The 18,132-nt window shown below is 52.2% G+C and overlaps 1 protein-coding gene across 1 annotated transcript in view; it reads left to right on the top strand.

The window, feature by feature from the left end:
- Wnk2 (WNK lysine deficient protein kinase 2) overlaps positions 1–18,132 on the top strand; it is a gene marked incomplete at its 5' end in the record, with an annotated part of 122,274 nt that overhangs the window by 87,327 nt on the left and 16,815 nt on the right. The window contains 7 exon segments of the mRNA XM_013506886.1: positions 5,049–5,866; positions 6,175–6,262; positions 8,006–8,094; positions 8,188–8,876; positions 11,269–11,483; positions 12,463–12,633; positions 13,416–13,514. Coding sequence (XP_013362340.1) covers positions 5,049–5,866; positions 6,175–6,262; positions 8,006–8,094; positions 8,188–8,876; positions 11,269–11,483; positions 12,463–12,633; positions 13,416–13,514 — 2,169 coding nt within the window.

The following is an 18,132-nucleotide window of genomic DNA, read 5'->3' as shown; positions in this document are numbered from 1 at the left end:
AGTAGCACAAATCATTTTTACACACTGTATTTTAAATCCTGTACAAAATAAAAAATAGAGGGGCTGGGGATTTAGCTCAGCGGCACAGCGCCTGCCTGGCAAGCGCAAGGTCTTGAGTTCAATTCCTGGTACCGGAAAAAAAAAAAAAAAAAAAAAAAAAAAAAAATGGAATGTAGAACTAAATATAACCATGAAAACAGTGAAATATGTAGTAGAAAATTTAGGAGACTTTAGGTTAGGTCAAGACATTTCAGATATAACGCCAAAGCATGATCTGTAAAAGAAAAAAATTGGTTAATTTAATTTCCTCAAAATTTAAAATGTGTATTCCTTGAAAGATCTTAGGGGAAGGAAATGGCAAGCCAGAGACTAGGCAAAGGTACTTATAAAGCATATATGTGATCATGGATTTGTATCCAGGTAATATCAGGAACTGTCAAAACATAACAGTAAGAAAATAAGCTAATGAAAAGACAGATATATCACCAATGCAGATGCCAAACAAGTACATGAAAAGGTCATTCAGTCAGGAAATGCAAATTAAAAGCACAGATACACTTAACACCTTTTAAAATAACTGGAATTTAAAAGATCAAGTGTTAGGATGTAAAGGAACTAAAACTCTTACACCCTGTATAAAATGGTACAATTACATCATTTGGTAACTTCTTTAAAAAGTAAACGTACAAGTGCCATGTGATCCAATGACTCCACATTTTATAGTCATCTTTTTGCATTGAGGCTGGTTCCAGGACTCCTGCCCCACCCCCACACCAGAATCTGTGTTTGTTCAGGACCTTTATGTAGAAGGTATAGTACTGTATTTGCATGTAATCTTCACACATCTTCTCTTAACTCTAGATTACTAGTAATAATTAATGCAGTTTAAATGTTTTATGCTTTGTAAATGGTCGTTATACTGTTACTTGCAGAATAATGATAAAAGTCTATCACAAATGCAGTTTAAATGCTTTTTTTTTTTCCTATTTATGGTTAATTTGATCCATGGATGTGAAATGAATAGATTCAGAGGGTATATTGTCTTACTCAAAAGAAATTAATGCAGATGCCCTTACAAAGACATGGAATGTTTGTGGTAGCTTTATTTCTGACAACTAGAACCTGGAAACAGCCAAGTGTCCATCAGGAAGTAGACACGCATGCTAGTTTATCTATACAGTATAACCCTACTGTGCCATAAAAAGGAATCAACTAGTGATACTCATTCTAGTATGTGTGATTCTCAAAATAATTATGCTGTATGAAGTAAGATGAAAAGAAGATGTGTGCTCTGTGATGCATTTATATAAAATACTAGAAAACAAAATGCAGGGGTGAAAGCAAATAATAGTTGTCTGCAAAGAAGTTTGGCAGGAAAGAGGAAGGACGGATGGATAAAAGTTCTCAAGGAAATGTCCGTGCTGATGGTTTGTTTGCATACCTGTGTCAAAATTTACAGAACTATATCTACAACTTACTATGATACTCATACTACAATAAAGCTCTTAAAAAGCCAAACAATAGTAACAAGAGAGCAATCCCTCAGAGGTTTCAGATGGCAGAGTCAATCAGACAGCTGATATGCTTGCTTACTGTGTTAAGTGACTAGATTGCAGTTTTTTTCAAAGAAATGCACACTGTTTTTAGAGAAAGCTAAATAGAGATTTTAAAACTGAAGAATACAGTAGTTAAGATGAAGACCTCCACAGATGGTTTGTGCATTGTTGGACAGAGAATTAGTAAACGAAAAGGTAGGTCAAAGAAAATATCTAAGGGGGTGGGGATTTAGCTCAGCGGCAAAAGCGCCTGCCTGGCAAGTGCAAGGTCGTGAGTTCGGTTCCCGATACCGGAGAAAAACCAAAAAAAAAAAAAAAAAAGAAAATATCTAAAATAAAATAAGGATAATAGAAACTAGAAACGAGGAGCTAAGAAATAGAGCAGTTACAGTGTGAGGGTCAATATATAATTGGAGTGTCGGAAAGCAAAGGAATAAGACCAAAACATGTTTGAGGAGATAATGCAGAAAAGTGAAATTCAAGAAACCTCTAAATTCTGAAAGTTTGCAAAAAATCCACACTTAAATATATTGTATTTAAAATACTGAAAGCTAAAGACACTTGAAAAAAATACAAGATGATAAAGGAAGAAAAACAGGTCTCTAAAAAAAGGCAGCAGTGGTTTGAACACGCGTGTCTCAGTGCCCAACTTACACACAAGGATCTGCTGTCCTCAGAGTGCAGAGGAGGAAAGCACCAGCCTCAAATCCTGGCGACAAAGTTCCACCGAAGGAAGGTGGAATAAAGACATAGATTTATCACCTGCACATCTCAACTTAACAGGTGTCAAATGGAGTATTTCTAGACCTCGGACAGATGACCAGAATGCCGGGGTGAATAAAATGAATGGGATTATAAAGCTGTTGGGGAGATCTTAGTGGATATTGACTACAAAAAGAAAATGTCTTTTGAGGTTTAAAATACTTTCGACATGCTAATATGCATGGAAAATATGGGCATATTTATCAGAGAGAGGGAACTGGACCTAAAGGACTTTGGGGTTCTTGTATTGTCTGGGAAGATCCAAATCAAGAATTTGTTGTCTATAGAATAACTCCTGTGAGAATCAAAATCATAGATATCTTCCACACTTTTGATGGAAGAGCAGGGTGGGGAAGGAATTTTAAAAATAAAATAAAATCAAGGCAAGGGAAAGGAAGAGAAAAGGCAATGTTAAACTTGGAGAACACAGAAATCCTTGGTAAGATGATAGTTTTAACCCAAATGGGTCATTAATTAAACGTAAATGGGCTAGCTCTCAAAGATTGTAAAAAGTAAGGAAAAAAATAAATAATAAAAGGTTAAAAGTAAAATAATTGGAAAAAAGAGACCATGAAATACTAACCTGAAAAAGCTAGTGTACATATTTTCACATTAGATAAAGTAGACTTTAAGGCAAAAACATAATAATGAAAGAGTCACTTCACTAGGAAGATAGAGTAATTCAGTATTTGTGGCTGTTTGATAAGATAGATAGATTTAATATAGTTTTCTTTTTCTTTCTTTTTTTTTCTTTTTGGTCTTTTTGAGACAGAGTCTCACTACGCAGTTCAGTCTGGCCTTGAACTCACTTATGTAGCCCAGGCTGGCCTCGAACTCGCAATGATCCTCCTACCTCAGCCTCCCGAGTGCTGGGATTACAGGCATGTGCCACCACATCTGGCTGATAGATTCAATATAAATCAAGTGAAAATTAACAACAAAAACAAGAAATAGAGGATTTTATAGTCTGTGGGAAACTTAGAACAGGAAGACAAAATCAATAAGGATATAGAAGATTTAGATCACAGAATTATCAGTTTTATCATGTATGTAGAAGGCTTTTAATCACTACCACAGTTTTACAAAATAGTAGCACATTTAACCAGCATCCCATGAAAGGAGGTGACTAAGTTGCATTGATTTTGGAACATCCATTTGGTTTAACTTAATTTGAATAAATAATGTGGTGAATCTGTTAAAGATTCACCTGCACATCTCCAATTATATATTGACCCTCCAATTATATATTGACCCTCCACACCTTTAACTCACTATAAGTTAAGGTGAAGTATGATTATCTCAGTAGAGTATTGTATTTGTTAAAAGAAAAACAGAAAATATTCTTTAAAATGCCGAATGTCACTTTTAAGATGGGGAACAGGATAAAAATGCCCATTACCATCATTTCTATTCAGGATCCTCTGGCCTGGATATGTGCAGTGTTGGGAGGGTGGCGTGGAAGATGGAAGCCAGGAGGACTGCAGAAGCCCAGGCCTTGCCTTACACAGTTGTGTCTGGGACTTCTGGAGCTTGGACCTGGTATCATCCTGTTTTGAACCCTCCCAATTGATTCCAGTCTGTGGCCAAGTTCTAGAGCTAGTGCTGTGATCACTCAATATAAGTGTGTAAGAAAGTGTCCTGCCCGTGGCACAGTAGCTTCATTTTTTCATTTGAAGGAAATGCAGTTCATCTCAAAACAAAGTTTTCAAAATAAATGATTGCTCACTTGAGTTGGTACCAACTTGACATAGGCTTCGTTTTATTCCCTTCTCCCACATGGCTCACTCTGCTGGTGGGAGTACATACGTACTGTGCACATAACAGCCACAGAGATGGATGACTGTCCCGCATCCCTGTGCAGCCCGTCACAGATGGGTCTTCGCACTGATCTGTGTCTCTGGCCCGCCTTTCTTGTGAGATGTCTAAAATAGGTTCAGAGAGAGTAAAATGGAGCTGCCAGGTATGCAAGGTCAGTTCTAGAGATGTGGCAGACAATGCATACCTGTAGTTAATATCCTGTGCATTTTCTGGTCACGTGTTAAAAGGACAAAAGGTTTGCTATTTTTACAATGGGCCCTGTACCTGAGTGGGTTTGGCAAATACCATCTCTTCTGCCCCTCTCAGGTCCTTGCAGTTCCTGTGAGCATGTTGAAGGCCCTGGTGCTGTTGGACCTTGTGTTCTTGCTTGGTCTCTAGTACCCCCCCACCCGCCCTGGGGTCCTCTGCTGGTGCCTGGCTGGCCCGGGCACTGTGCTCTGACCTTACCCCTGACTGGGAATTGGATGAAGGGGAACAGTTTGGGTTCCTGCCCATCCTGGCACAGAAGTATTACAGCTCACCATCTAAACACCTTAACTTTATAAATGTATTGAGAAGATTTTTGAAGAGGCCAATGGAAGATGGCAAGAGCCATATCTGGTGCAGCTCACCTAGCGGGGAGGGTCTGGACACTCGAATGAGAAGGAGGAGGACGCCTTGACAGTCGTGGGCCATAGGAAGATATGTGAGGGGTGGTGCTGGTGCAGCCTGAGGGGGCCTGACTGGGGCTGAGACCAGGAGATGAGAGGCCCATGGAGGGCATCCTGGAAAGGCAGCAGCCAGGCAGACAGGGTCCAGTGTGGCGGGGCCACGGCTACGTTGTGTAAGGAAGGCATTTTTGTGGACAGGGGAGGAACTGGTGAAAATCACCAGAGTGGCTGGATTCTGAGGCATTTTTCCCATTTCTTCTAGACCCAGCACCCTACACAGACCAGTTTTTAAAGGAACAACCCAGCTTCCCAGCTGGCCAGCAGCGCCTGAGTCAGACAGGCCCCAGTGACCCTCCGGGTGGCCTACCAGCCCCTCTGGCACCACCCTCACCTCCCATAACTGTGGTGCCCCAAGATGCAGCAGCACCAGCCAGCACCATGCTAGAGCCAGCAGCAGAGACTGCCGTCCAGGCAGGGGGTCAAGGAACCTCTCAGGGGCCAGCCAGTGAGCACGAAACCACCCAGGCACTGGCCGAGATGCACGATGCCCAGCGTGCCATGCAGCCCCTCAGCACAGGCCCAGGCCCTTGCACCTCAGCTCCAGAGGTCTCCAGTTGTCCCACAGGTTTGGGGGAGCCCCCCTCAAACAGGGAGGTCAGTACCCCAGGGGAGCCGCAGCCTACTGTAGTGCCAGGGCCCTGCCCCCCCAGTGGGGCCCTGCAACCTGCTCTGGGTCAGCCACCACCTCCACTCCCCACCGCAGTGGGGGCCATCGGCCTGGCTGCCCCTCAGCTCCCTAGTCCCCCGCTGGGGCCCACTGCCCCACCACCACCACCCTTGGCCCAGGAGTCAGATGGGGAAGGGCCGCCCCCCAGGGTGGGCTTCGTGGACAACACCATCAAGAGCCTGGATGAGAAGCTTCGGACTCTGCTCTACCAGGAGCACGTGCCTACCTCCTCAGCCTCAGCCGGGACCCCTGTGGAGGCAGGCGACAGAGACTTCTCCCTGGAACCCCCAAGAGGAGATGGGCCGCAGCGGGAGGCCTTGGCGGGAGAGCTTGCCCAGCCACCCCAGCCCTCAGTGAGTAGCTAGATTGACCCCAGAGGATGGTCCCAGGGTGGGTTGTGTTGGGAGTGGTCAGGCCTCCCAGCTGTGCAGGGCCACCCTTGTCCCACATTTGACCTCCTCTTAGTGACCCACCTGTGCAATAGGTGCAGTGACCTCTGTTCAGCGTCATGCATGCAGTACCTGGCAGCCCAGTCCAGTTGTCTGCCTAAGGAGGTGGGCAGGCTGCAGTGGGCTCCAGCTCCATAGGGGAAGCAGAACTGCAGCGAAGTTGCGGAGGTGTCGACAAGCCCTCTCATGGCACTGCACTGTTTCTCATACAGTTGGAGAAATCAGAGACAGCCCCTATGGGATGGGGCCCAGTGGAGCAGGAGCAGGAGCAGGAGCAGGGTGCCTCTTCACCAATAACAGGTAATGAGCTGGAGGTCACACAGGCCCTGCACTCGTGGAGTTCTAGTGCTGCCTGGGGTCCTGAGCCTCCAGCCTCTGCACCCTCACCTCGATGCTTTAAGGTGCAGAAGGATCCCTTTGTGATGAAAGGATCAAGCACCTAGGGAGCACTCAGGTGCAACCCAGCCCCCAAGACAATTCTAGAAGGAACAACATGCTCATACCCCTCAGGGGGACATCCTGTCTGGGGCACTGGTGAAAGCTGGACGGGAACATGCTGGGACACAGTAGGGAGGGTCCCCACGCCTGAACATGCAGTCACAGTGGTTGTCCCCAGCCCCGGAGCTTCAGCAAGGTTCGCAATGCCCCAGAACAGTCGTTATTTTGGCCAGAGCATAGCATAGGGCTGGGGTTCGGGAACTCCCAGAAACAGCAGATCCCTGACTGGGATCACCCCTGACTGGCTCCAGTTCAGTGCACCTCTGTGTAGACTCCTGCTTTGGTTCTTATTTCCTTATCTGATGGCCTGAGTCTCTGTCATAAGGGAACTGACTCCTTTCTAAGGTGCCAAGATGCTTTCTAGCCTTCTTGGGTACCAGGCAAAGTGAGATTCAGGGTCCACCAGATGCTGGAAATAGACCTGGGTTGTATCAATTGCAGGTGGGACCCTGCAGTTCCAGGCTGTGCCCACACAGAGAAAAGAACAGCTGGCTCCTCCTGCAGCTGCACAGGATGGCTGCATGCATTTCCAGATGCCAAGCACCGTGAGGGGCTGGGCCATTGGCTGTGCGGTCTGACACTGTGCACACAAGGAGCTAGCAGTATGGAGCCTGGGGAAGGTGGAGGACGGGGCAGAAGCAGGAGAGGCCTAGCCCTGCCACCTGCCAGCTACCCTGTCACTTTGTCCCTGCTGACCATTGTCAGAGTTGTCCCTCGACCTCATCTAGGAAGATGAGGAGGAGTCAGCTTTCATAACCTGTGGACTGTGTAGTTTGCATTCCAAAGTCCACAATCTTTCCAGACTGCAAACTCAAGGGGAAGCTCTAAGAGACAGACTCAATCAGAACCGATGAGCTTTTCTACCAGTCAGACCTGTCCAGAAACAGAGGGAGCGCAGTTGATAGTGAGTCCATGTCCCTGGGTGTGCACAAAGATGGGTTGGATGATGCTACTCACAGGGATATGAGGAAAAGAGTCAAGTGTTGCCTACAGGTTGGGGACACTCGTCAGGGACTGGACAGGGTATCTCAGGAGTTTGGCGTCCCTAACCTAACCCTAAACCCAGCCTGCTGGTGAGTTTCTTTTGCTCTATGGGGGTATCAGCTCTCGGGGATTCTGTGGCTCTCTTCAAGAGAGCTGGCCAGAACGCCCCGCTACCCCGGCGTTCTGCAGATGAAGAACAGGGACAGCTGCAGGTGCAGTGGGCATTTCCAAGACACCACAGGAGCAGTGTGGGGAATGGGCCCCACCTTCTGCCCCATGAGTTCCTCTTAAAGGGGAAAGGCATCTGGGGAAATGTGGTGTCATCAGTGGTGTGGAAAGGCCTGGCTGCACAGTTGGGCTCCAGCGCACACCCCTGCTGTGCTCCAGGTTGTAGGTGTCTTCCATGAAGTGACATGCACCGCATGCCTGGAGCTAGGGCGTTGTGTGGTATTTTGGGGTTTGAAAGTACAGTAGCCCCTGTGATTGCCAACTCCCTTTTCCTGCCCAGTGTGGGTCTCTTCCTTGTCCAGCAGCCCCATGACATTGCTGGTGTTCCCACAGCAGAGTCTTCTTCCAGCAACACATTGGGCTGTGACAGTGATGGGGGACAGGTGGCCTCAGACTTGCCCGCAGTACCCAGTGCCCACCAGGTAAGTGACGTTTTTGACACGCGACTGGCCAGTTGGGGTTCGCTTTCAGCTGGTGTTCTCATGGGATCCCTTCTTTCCTGCTTGTTTCCCAAGGCCATCCCTGCTTCTGCAAGCCCTGCATGCGCACGGCCCACAGACCAAAATGGCAGAGTTCCCCGGGAAGCCTCAGAAGAGCCCATGCAGAGCCACCCAGGGGCAGTCACAGAAGGCGGCCAGCTCAGCTGCCCTCAGACACATGGCACTCGGGCTTTGGGGTCCCCGAGGAAGCAGCCAGGGCAGCAGGAGGGCAGCTCATCAGCCAAGACTGTGGGCCGTTTCTCAGTGGTGAGCTCACAGGATGAGTGGACGCTGGCCTCCCCGCACAGCCTGAGGTACTCCGCCCCACCTGACGTCTACCTGGACGAGGTTCCCTCCAGCCCTGATGTGAAGCTGGCTGTGCGGCGGGTGCAGACGGCCTCCTCCATTGAGGTCGGTGTGGGCGAGCCTGCATCCAGTGACTCTGGAGATGAGTGCCTGCGGAGGAGGCCCCCAGTGCCGAAGCAGTCCTCCCTGCCTGGTAGTGGAGGTGTGGCCAGTGACTTGGTGAAGAAGGCCACGGCCTTCCTGCACAGGTCCTCCAGGGCCGAGTCCCTGGACCCCGAGACACCCAGCAGGGCGAGTGTGAAGGTCCCCACCATCAGCGTCACCTCCTTCCACTCCCAGTCATCCTACATCAGCAGCGACAACGACTCAGAGTTTGAGGACGCTGACATCAAGAAGGAGCTCCGCAGTCTGCGGGAGAAGTATGTTGTGGGGCTCACTGGCCAGGCGGGGCCGTGGGAAACATGTTGGGGTGTGGGTTGAGGTCCGCTCACAGCAGCTGGTCAAGGCGACAGGGCTGTGACAAGGCCCACATACACCCTTCCCTGTGGCCATGAGCAGAAGCCTCCTTTCAGGGTGTCCTCCATGGCAGGCAGCCCGCTCTGCTGGCTCCTGTTTCCTGGCTTTTCCGAGGGCCACTCCTCCCTTAATGGGCCAGACTTCTTCCTTTGCCACCCGTTCACTCTGTGTCTGTGTCTCTGTCTCTGTGACTGTGCTTCACTATGCCGGCCATTCTTCTCCATAGTCAGGGGGACTGCTACTCACAGATGTGCTTTGGGGCAGGAGGGGAGCCCAACCGTGCAGCTCCTGGGATGTGGCTGGTGGGACTGCACAGTGCCTGTGGAACAGCCTGTGTGCCCAGTTCTGCATGACCCGGCTCAGAAACCAAAGATGCGCGTAGGAGGAGCCTTGTTTTCAGGCTTTACCAGGGAGCTTTGAGAACCACCCAAGTTGTGAAAGGGCAGAAAGATGGGGGGTGTAGCCTGGGGGAGGAAGGAAGGCAGGGATTGTGACAGGCTGCTGGAATCAGGCTCTCAGAAGTCGCCTCCAGGGGCTACACCTCCCAGTAGAGCTTTCATTCAGGTGAGAGGGTCCAGCACCAACCTTTGGGGCAGAGGAAGGGGCTTGAAATGGGATTTTCCCCGGGGAGCCAGCAGTCATCAGGCAAGGAGAGCATTGGATACGAGACTGTCCTGGAGCAGAGCCCAGCTGAAAGCCTGTACCTGAGTGAGACAGGCTGGGTGCCAGGGGAGGGGTCCTAGAGTCCCATGGCGTATGGTAGGGTCTAGAGTAAGGGGGAGGCAATAGGATGGAAAAAGGAAGTCCAAGGGACTGAGGAACTGCAGGGAAGGGGGAAATTGATCTGAGAGGGCCATGGAGCCCAGTGGAAAGAGGTAGTTTAGGAAGGGATGGGAGAGAATTTGGACCTCAGTCTAGAATTGAGGACCTACTGATATCTGCTGGGAAGCAGCCAGTCATTTCCAAGCCTCTCTTGCCTGAGAGTGGCCGTCTTACTGTCTGGGCCTCACAGTGTCTGACACCTGCGCGGGGACTTCAGACTCAGCCCAGGCTGTGATTTCAGATGCCTGAGACTCCTGGGCCCTGAGCACTGGTGCAGCCCATGTGTAGGGCTAGCAGGGCAGCAGCAGCAGGACTCTGGGGACACAGAGCTCTGACCTGAGATCCTGAGTAAGAGGCCCCCTCTGGTGGCCCAGCACCCACCACACCACCACCACCACAGGCAGCCAGCCTCATGCAAACCCCACGCACACAGCAGTTTGTCACTCCCTGCTGTTTGTAGGGAGAAAGCCACTTTGTGATTTATTATTTTTATTTATTATTTTTAATAGCTAAAGAAGGCCTTTCTTTCTCAAACATATGTTGCAGGTGTTAAAGACACAGGAGATTAAGAATCTATACCTTAATTCTTTAGAATCTAGGGATTTTTCAAAGCAAAGAAAGGGTTAGTTTTTTGTTTGGTATTAGCAGAGGTCAGAACTTGCTTCCTCACTTCTAACCATGAAAACCATCTGCTTTCCCAGCATAAAAGGTGGAGGAAATGGCTGGGCAGGGAGGTGAGGAGCTGTGGCCCCATTTGGGCTGGCTGGGTACCACAGGGGTAGCGTCAGACTTCCAAAGTGCAGGGTGCCAGAGGCCAGCAAGGGAGTCCCCCTGCAGTATGAATAGGGAGTCCCAGCTGGGGACCGCTGCCCCTCCCAGCAGCCCTAGAGTCCACCCTTGCCCATGCCCAGTGATCCAGCCACATTCCGCCTGATCTTTACCAAGACCCGCCACAGTGGACCCCGCAGGGTAGTGTTCAGCTTGGCCCCTGGCCAGGACTGTCTTAGCTCGCTTGTGTAGCAGCAGCCCTCACCTGAGACACCTTCCCCACACCCTCAGCTGCCATGCTCAGAGCAAACCACACATACTGGCCTGATAAGGCAACCCTTGGGTTCAGAGCACCAGCTGACTTTCTCTTCACCTGTGCTTGTGCGTGTGGCTTTCATTGTAAGCATAAGGATACAGGTCGAGTCCCCTGGGCTCCCTGGCCATAAAGACAGTGCAGCAGTGAGGATTCTGAGTAACTGAAAATGAAGACCGTTAGCGCAGCTGTGTTTAGTGTATCAGTGCCAGAGGCCCTTGGTCTTACACCTGCCTGGTTTACATATAACCAGACAGTGCCATCTAATGCCCCTAAGTGGCCCCCGAGGAGATGCAGACATGGCTGCCAACCCTATGTTACCTCTCTCCCCACTGCCAGCCCCACCTGCAGGGGAAGCCCACCTGCCCTGCCTCCTCTCTCCTCCTCCCCAGGCACCTGAAGGAGATCTCGGAGCTGCAGAGCCAGCAGAAGCAGGAGATTGAGGCTCTGTACCGCCGCCTGGGCAAGCCACTTCCACCCAGTGTGGGCTTCTTCCACACGGCGCCCCCGACTGGCCGCCGGAGAAAAACCAGCAAGGGCAAATTGAAGGCTGGCAAGCTGCTCAACCCGCTGGTGCAGCAGCTCAAGGTCGTGGCCTCTAGCACAGGTCGGCCCGTTGGGAGGTGGGCTGTGCTGGGGCTGGCTGGGAGGAGGTGGGGGACCCTGAGGGTGCCTGGGAGGTAGGCTCTGTGCAGATGTGACATCCCCAGACCTGGAAGAGCATCTGGAGTTTTCTTTCTGGATCCTCTCACTGGAGCTGTGAGATGACTGTGGGCCCTGGGAGGCCCTGGACCTCAGTGTGTGGTGCTTGGAGCCAGGCCTCAGCCCTGAGTGCAAAGGGTGTATCCTCAACCACCCCTGGTCTGTGGGTGTGCCAGGGCACCCAAGATCATTCTTCCCACCTGTTCATCTCTGCAAGATGCAGCCTGGGACAGAGGTGGCTGCTTCCTCTGACCTATATCTCAGGCACATGCCTTTGGGTGAGAAGATGACGGTGTTGTCCTCCTAGACTTGTGAGGGTACCATCTAGTACCTGGGGCTGCTCCAGCCTGGCTCTGGGTAGCATCCATGCAATCAGGGGTTCCTTTGATCATCGTGAGTGGCACTGCAAGGTATACACTGGCCAGCAGCCCCAGCAATCTGGGGTGGAAATCCCATGAACCCAAGTCCCCAGATGTGCCAGGCAGGAAGGCACTGGTGAGTTAAGCACAAACACTCACTAACTGCAAGCCACCTATAAGTTGCATAAGTTATCCAGATTCAGTACCAAGTCCCAGAGCTGAGGGACACTCATTACAGTAAGGTCCACAAGCCACTTTGAGCCCATGTGTGAGCTTGTCACTTATTCACGGGACAGGTCCCAAGTCCGGCATAGCATTGGGTATCAGTAGAGAGGGACCACTTTCTTTGATTGTTCTCAACGTCCCCATCCAGGAGATGGGCCAGCCATGTGCCAGCTGTCTATAGAAGACTCCACACTTCCCCAGGGTCACCCAGCAAAGAGCAGAGAACAGACCCAGCCCGTGCCCACCCCTGCCTGGCGGCACCTCATGGTGCATGTCGCCTCTTCTCCCCTCCCCGCCCAGGTCACTTGTCTGACTCCAGCAGAGGCCCTCCCGATAAGGACCCTGCCCACGCCAGCACGCCCCCGTGTGCGAAGGCAGTTCAGACCCAGCAGCCCTGCTCCGTCCGAGCCTCCCTGTCCACAGACATCTGCTCCGGCTTAGCCAGTGACGGAGGCGGAGCGCGTGGCCAAGGTGATTTCCAGCTTGCCTGTCTCCGAGCATGTGCCAGCCACATAGGGCCTCAGTGGTGTCCCAGGAGCACGCCCATGTGTGTCAAGGGGGTCAGAGTGCAGCCAAGGCTGCTGAGCAGCTTTGCAAAAATTTTTTTTAAAAAAGCAAAAGAAAAGATACAGTCTTTGGATGCAAGAAGAAAATTGTCCCCTCATCACCAGGTCTTGCTGTAAGCAGCTCAGAGGCAGGTGATGGCTTTGTTAGAACGGGCCTTGGGGAGGTGGCCAGGACCGGGAGGGGTCAGCCTGATGACCAGGGACGGGATGGGCCTGGCATCTCCCTGTGGCCTGTGGCACCCATTCCTAGGCACCGGCTGCCCTGCAGCGGAGCCTGATGGTGCTAAACACCAGGTCCTTCCACAGTCCAGGGGACGCTGGGGGACGAGGGCTCAGCTCTGCAGCTGGGAGTTTGGCCCCGAGGAGGAAATGCTGTCACATCAACACTGCCATGGACGGCAGCGGCTGCTCAATAAGGCGCTCTCCTGTCCTCACCATCTCTGTCCAGAGAAATCATGGTGACCCAGGCAGGTGCCCCACCCCTTTCCTCTGGGCCGCTTCTCTTCTGTTCCTCCCGTTGCCTCCTTCCCATTCCATGGTCAGTGGCTGTGGTGCTCGGGCTGGGCTAGGTGGAGCCGTGGATGGTTAGTTGCAAGGCTGGTGTGGCTGTTGGTGTGGAGGAGGAATCGCAGCAACCTATACTTGATGAGTGTCTCTCTGTTTTCTTCCCTTTATATTCATTTGCAGGCTGGACGGTTTACCACCCAACGTCTGAGAGAGGGGCCTATAAGTCTAGTAGCAAGCCTCGTGCTCGATTCCTCAGTGGACCCGTATCTGTGTCCATCTGTCTGTATTTGTTCTTTTGTATTTTCCCACCTCCCAGCCCTTGGTTTTCCCCTCCCCACTCCCTGTCTTCATTTCCTCTCATACATTTCATAGGATGCCCCCCCAGCCCCTGGAAGTCACCCCTCAATAGGAAAGGTGGACCCCAGGAGTCCTTCCTGCTGAATGCCACTGTCTGTGCCCACCCCAGCCCCGATGGCTGTGTGCATGCTCTTGGCTGCGTCCGGGCACCAAAAGCATGTGCAGCGGTGCGCCCGCCTCCACCCAGGCCCCTCCACCCACCCACACGTGCGAGGGCCTTCTGCATTCCTTCCGTCACCTCATTTATTTAATTTTTTTTATGTTGGATATAGTTTTCTTTTCTGTTGTAATTGTGGCCAGTATACCTGTCTGCTGTCCCCCAATTCCAGAGACAACAAAAAGACAACCCCAACCTTCTCTAGATACATGGTATGCTGCACATGTGTCTGGGCTCCGGGAGCATACATGTAGTGACCAACACTGCCCTGAAGACCCCTGCAGGGTGTGACCTCATGCAGAGGCCCAGGCCCAGTATCCAGCCCTATAACCACCCACCATCCCCATGCTCATATACGGAGATGCTAAAAACTGGTCCCAGGAACTGAGGTCTAGCTGAGTGGTAGAACACTTGCCTAGCATGTGCAAAACCCTGGGTTCAATCCCAGCACTACAAGAAGGGGAAAAAACCTGGGGCTTCCCTGCACTGAAATGCAACCCCCTCTATAATCTGCTCAGTCCAGCTCTGAGAGATGAAACTGTTGTCTTACCCTGAGGCTCTTCCTTTGGAGCGGTGTCCTGCCTGGCCCTTGTCCCCTGCCATCCAGCTGGAGCACTTTGCTCGCTGTGTTTCCTGATGACCCATGGGATGTCAGGGAGGGAGTCAGTGACGCAGCTCCTCCAAGCTCCACCAGAACCAAACCCAGTTCCACTCTGGTCTGAGACCCTGGGACTCGCTCCTGGGAGGGCACACCAGCTTGGCCACCCACCATGGTGCAGTATGTTTTTAACCCTCACAGAGGTTGGCCCCCGTAGCCAAGCTGTGGAGTTTTAGGTTTTTGTCTTTTAAACAGAAACATGCAGCTTTTTGGCATTTGGATTGGAGATGCTGGTCTGGGGCACATAACTTTTTGTTTGTACAATAAAGATACATTGTGTTTGTGGGGACCCAGAGGCCACATCTGTAGTAAGCGACCATTGCCATTACCCCACCACCACCTCCATCAGAGACCCATGTGGGCTGCCACTCTCCAGGTGGGACAGGGCGAGGGCCCAGGGCCTCATGGCACTGTCAGGGACTTCCAGTGGCTTTCTGTCCATGTAGTAGGCTATCTTGTTTGAGCCACTAGCAGTCACTAGCATCCGGCTAGTGGCGTGTCTGTCAGGCTTCTGGTCAATTGCTGAGTGAGTTGGGGAGGGGTCTGGAGGGCGTTCTCTGCGTGTTGTCCCATCTTTCCAGCAGGCTGGCCCCATCCTGGTCCCTACTCGCCAGGATGCTTTCTTGCTGTCCCTGGCACATGGGCTGCTTTTGCCAGGCTCATCCCCAGGGTAAGGACACCTGGATCTTTGGATGTCTCGTACCCCCAGAGCAACTGCTGGCCGAGCTTTCCCACTGTGTGTGAGGTGAAGTGCTGTGGTGGTGCCTCTGAGGTCAGGACTGCTGCTCTACCCAAGCTCGTATTTAAAGGCTTTCATTGGTTATACTGAGTCATTGGTCCAAGATTTAAGAATTAAAAATGAAGCACAGCACAGACAAAAATCCAGTGGCCAGGAGGATGGACTGTCTGAGGCAAGTTGGCAGATTGGCTTCAGGTGTGGCATGTGGTGCCCGCCCAGGCCTCACGAGTCCCACAGGCCTTGTGCTTGAGCCACAGCCCTGCCTCTTTCATGTGTGGCCAGTTTAGCCCCACACGGCAGGTCAGGCAGAGCCCAGGTGGGTGCCTGTTCCCACTACAGCACATGGACTGGGAAAGTAACAGCTCGGTCACTCGTCTGCCCCTGCTGCCCTGTAGAGGTGCCCCTGGAAGGGCCCCGTCCCCTTTGCTACTGGCCTCTGGACTGTAGGGTTGGGCTTCTCACTGAGTCCTCCGTCTATCTCCTAGCTCCAGCAGGGGAGCCCTCAGGAGGGGAGAGGGCGGCGGTGAGGTGTGTGGGGACCAAGCATTACAGGTAGGGGACTGGAGGAAAAACCAAAGCCCCATGAGTGCACGAGGACGGCAGCAGTGGGAGGTTGGGAGGAGGAACTGTCCCCACTTGGAGTGGGGCGGCATGAGTAGGTGACTGTGGAAGATGCTAGCCCTGCATGGCCATGGGGCTGCGGGTCAGGTGGTCGTGCTATCAGGAGTGACTGCAACGAATGGAGTGGCTAGAGCCTGAGGTGTGGCAGGGAAGGGGCAGCAGGCCCGTCCAGCACTAGCTTGACACAGCTTAGACTTCGGGGTTTGCTGCTGCAGTGCTTGACATTCCCACTTCCTGGGAGAGAAGAGGCTCCAGGAAAACAAACTGCACTTTAAATTTTGACATGCAGAAAGATGTCGACTTTCATGAAGCTCAGAGAAAAAACAGCCCCAGACAGGATGGTGTGGGCAGGCCAGGTGGTGAGCAGGGTTCTGTCTGGCCTTGTGGGGGCTCCAGAGGCAGAAAGGACCCCAGAGGAGCAGCTGAAGTAGGTTGAGAGAGGGCAGCAACTCCTCCTTGTGGAGGAGCTTGGCGACCGTGTGTGTCCTGAAGGAGCCCAAAAGGAGGGGTCCAGAACCTTAGGCAGCACTGGTGGTTCTGTTGGTCAGAAGCTGTGGCCATGCTCCCTGGATGGCCTTCTTTTGTAGCCGCCCCCTGACCAGGCGAGCACTGGCACTTTCTGGGCCTTTCTCAGCACGCAGGACCTGTGGAGGCTCACGCTGTCTTCTTGTCCCTTGTTTGCATCCAGTTTGGGTCAGAGACACCCTGGGGCCCTCCCAGCCTCCCCGCCCCTCTGCACGTTGGGGTGTTCTCATCCCCCTCTGGTAGGGAGCAGGTGCTAGTTCAACTGTCTAAAGGCAGGCCCTTGGGGACCCAACGCCATGCAGCCCAGGATGAGGTAAAAGTGTCCCCTGACCGCCCCTTGCAGGACCAAGGCATGTCCTTGTTTCCAAATTGAGCTTCACAGGCAATTTGGCAATTCTCTCAGCTTGAGAATGTGAATGCATGATGCAGAGATAGCCTGAAAGGTGTTTGACCCTGGATGCTGGCACAGGGCTGCTGACATCCTGTTGGGTCAGGGCGGCCCCTGGAGGTCCTGAGAGGGGTGAGAAGTCAGATGCAGGCTCTGAGCCGCCTGGTACCAGGAGGGCTGACCCATGGGGTCTGTGTGGGCACTCCTGCTCCTGCTGTTCCTGTGAACTTTGTCAGTTTTTGAACACTGAGATATAAAAAGCACATGTGAGGAAATGCTCCAGGCCTGACCCACTTTTTAAACCCCGTGCCCTAGTCAGACATCCTTAGCGCTGAGTCCTTCAGGCTGGAGGTGTCCTCACTGCCTGCCAAGGGCCCGAATGTTGGTGGGCGCTGGAGCTGCAGAAGGGGGAGGCTGCGGAAGGAGCAGTGTGTGCTTTGTGCCCTAGTGTAATGCAGGGTGGAGCAGTTCCCCAAGGAGACCAGGATGAGCCCTTGTTAAACCTGTCGTGCACCAGGAGGCATCTTTGCCTTGCTGCCGTGGGGGATCTAGCGGGAGCTTCTCCCACAGACACCCTCCAGCGAGCGTGTGCACAGCAGGGCCCAGACAAGGGCGGAGATGCTCTGGAGAGGTGGAGTAAGAGCCGACGGTGGGGCAGTGCTGTCCCAAAGGAGCCATAGGTCCCTGCCCCACCAGGAGGTTGCTGTGCCCTGGGGCCCTTGTCTCAGTGCTGCAGAGTGGAGCTTTGGTGTCAGGGGGCCACACTGAGGGATCTGTGGAGTCACCTGGGGACAGAGTCCAGGAGGCCAGAGCATGGGCGCCAGCTGTGCTGTGGTCACCTGGGGCCCAAGAACAGGAGGACCAGTTGGCAGCTGGCCCATCTGGTGTTCTTCCCAGAATGATAATAGCCAAGAACAAACCCAGAACACAGAGCTTCCAATCACTCCATGAGTTGCCAGGTGGGTGCCAGTGCCTTTCTCTAAAGCACCTGTTGCAGCCCAGCTGTGGGGACCTGGAGAGGTCCGGTCTGTCTGTCCTAGGGCTGTTCCTGTGGGACTGTGGCAGCCCAGACAGGTGCGACCCCACAAAAAGCCTGGGGAACACTGGTGCCCTCCCAATGCCCTGCATTTGAGATTCCAGCCCAAGCCGCAGCCAGACCCCAGGGCCCCCAGCCTTATGCAGAAGACAACACTTTGTCTCAAAAGTGGACCAGAAAAAGAGGTGGCTCTACCTTTCTTATCCTGAAGGATCTGTCTGAATCCCTCCTGCTCCTTTCTTTTTGTTTACTAAAGACTCCAGCAGCACATGGCCTCACTTTCACTATGGTAGGCCCAGAGATTATATAGGGTGAAGTAAGTCGGTCAAATCTATGTGAGCTGGGTTTTGAATCTGGTATACACTGAGCTCGGCTGGGGATCCTGGCCACCATTTGCACGCTGTCTCCCAAGGAGT

This window comes from Chinchilla lanigera, unplaced genomic scaffold, assembly GCF_000276665.1.
Source record: "Chinchilla lanigera isolate Chin_1 unplaced genomic scaffold, ChiLan1.0 scaffold00114, whole genome shotgun sequence".
NCBI lineage: Eukaryota > Metazoa > Chordata > Mammalia > Rodentia > Chinchillidae > Chinchilla > Chinchilla lanigera.
The sequence above is the reverse complement of the archived record's forward strand: the minus strand, read 5'-3'. Positions and strand labels throughout refer to the sequence as shown.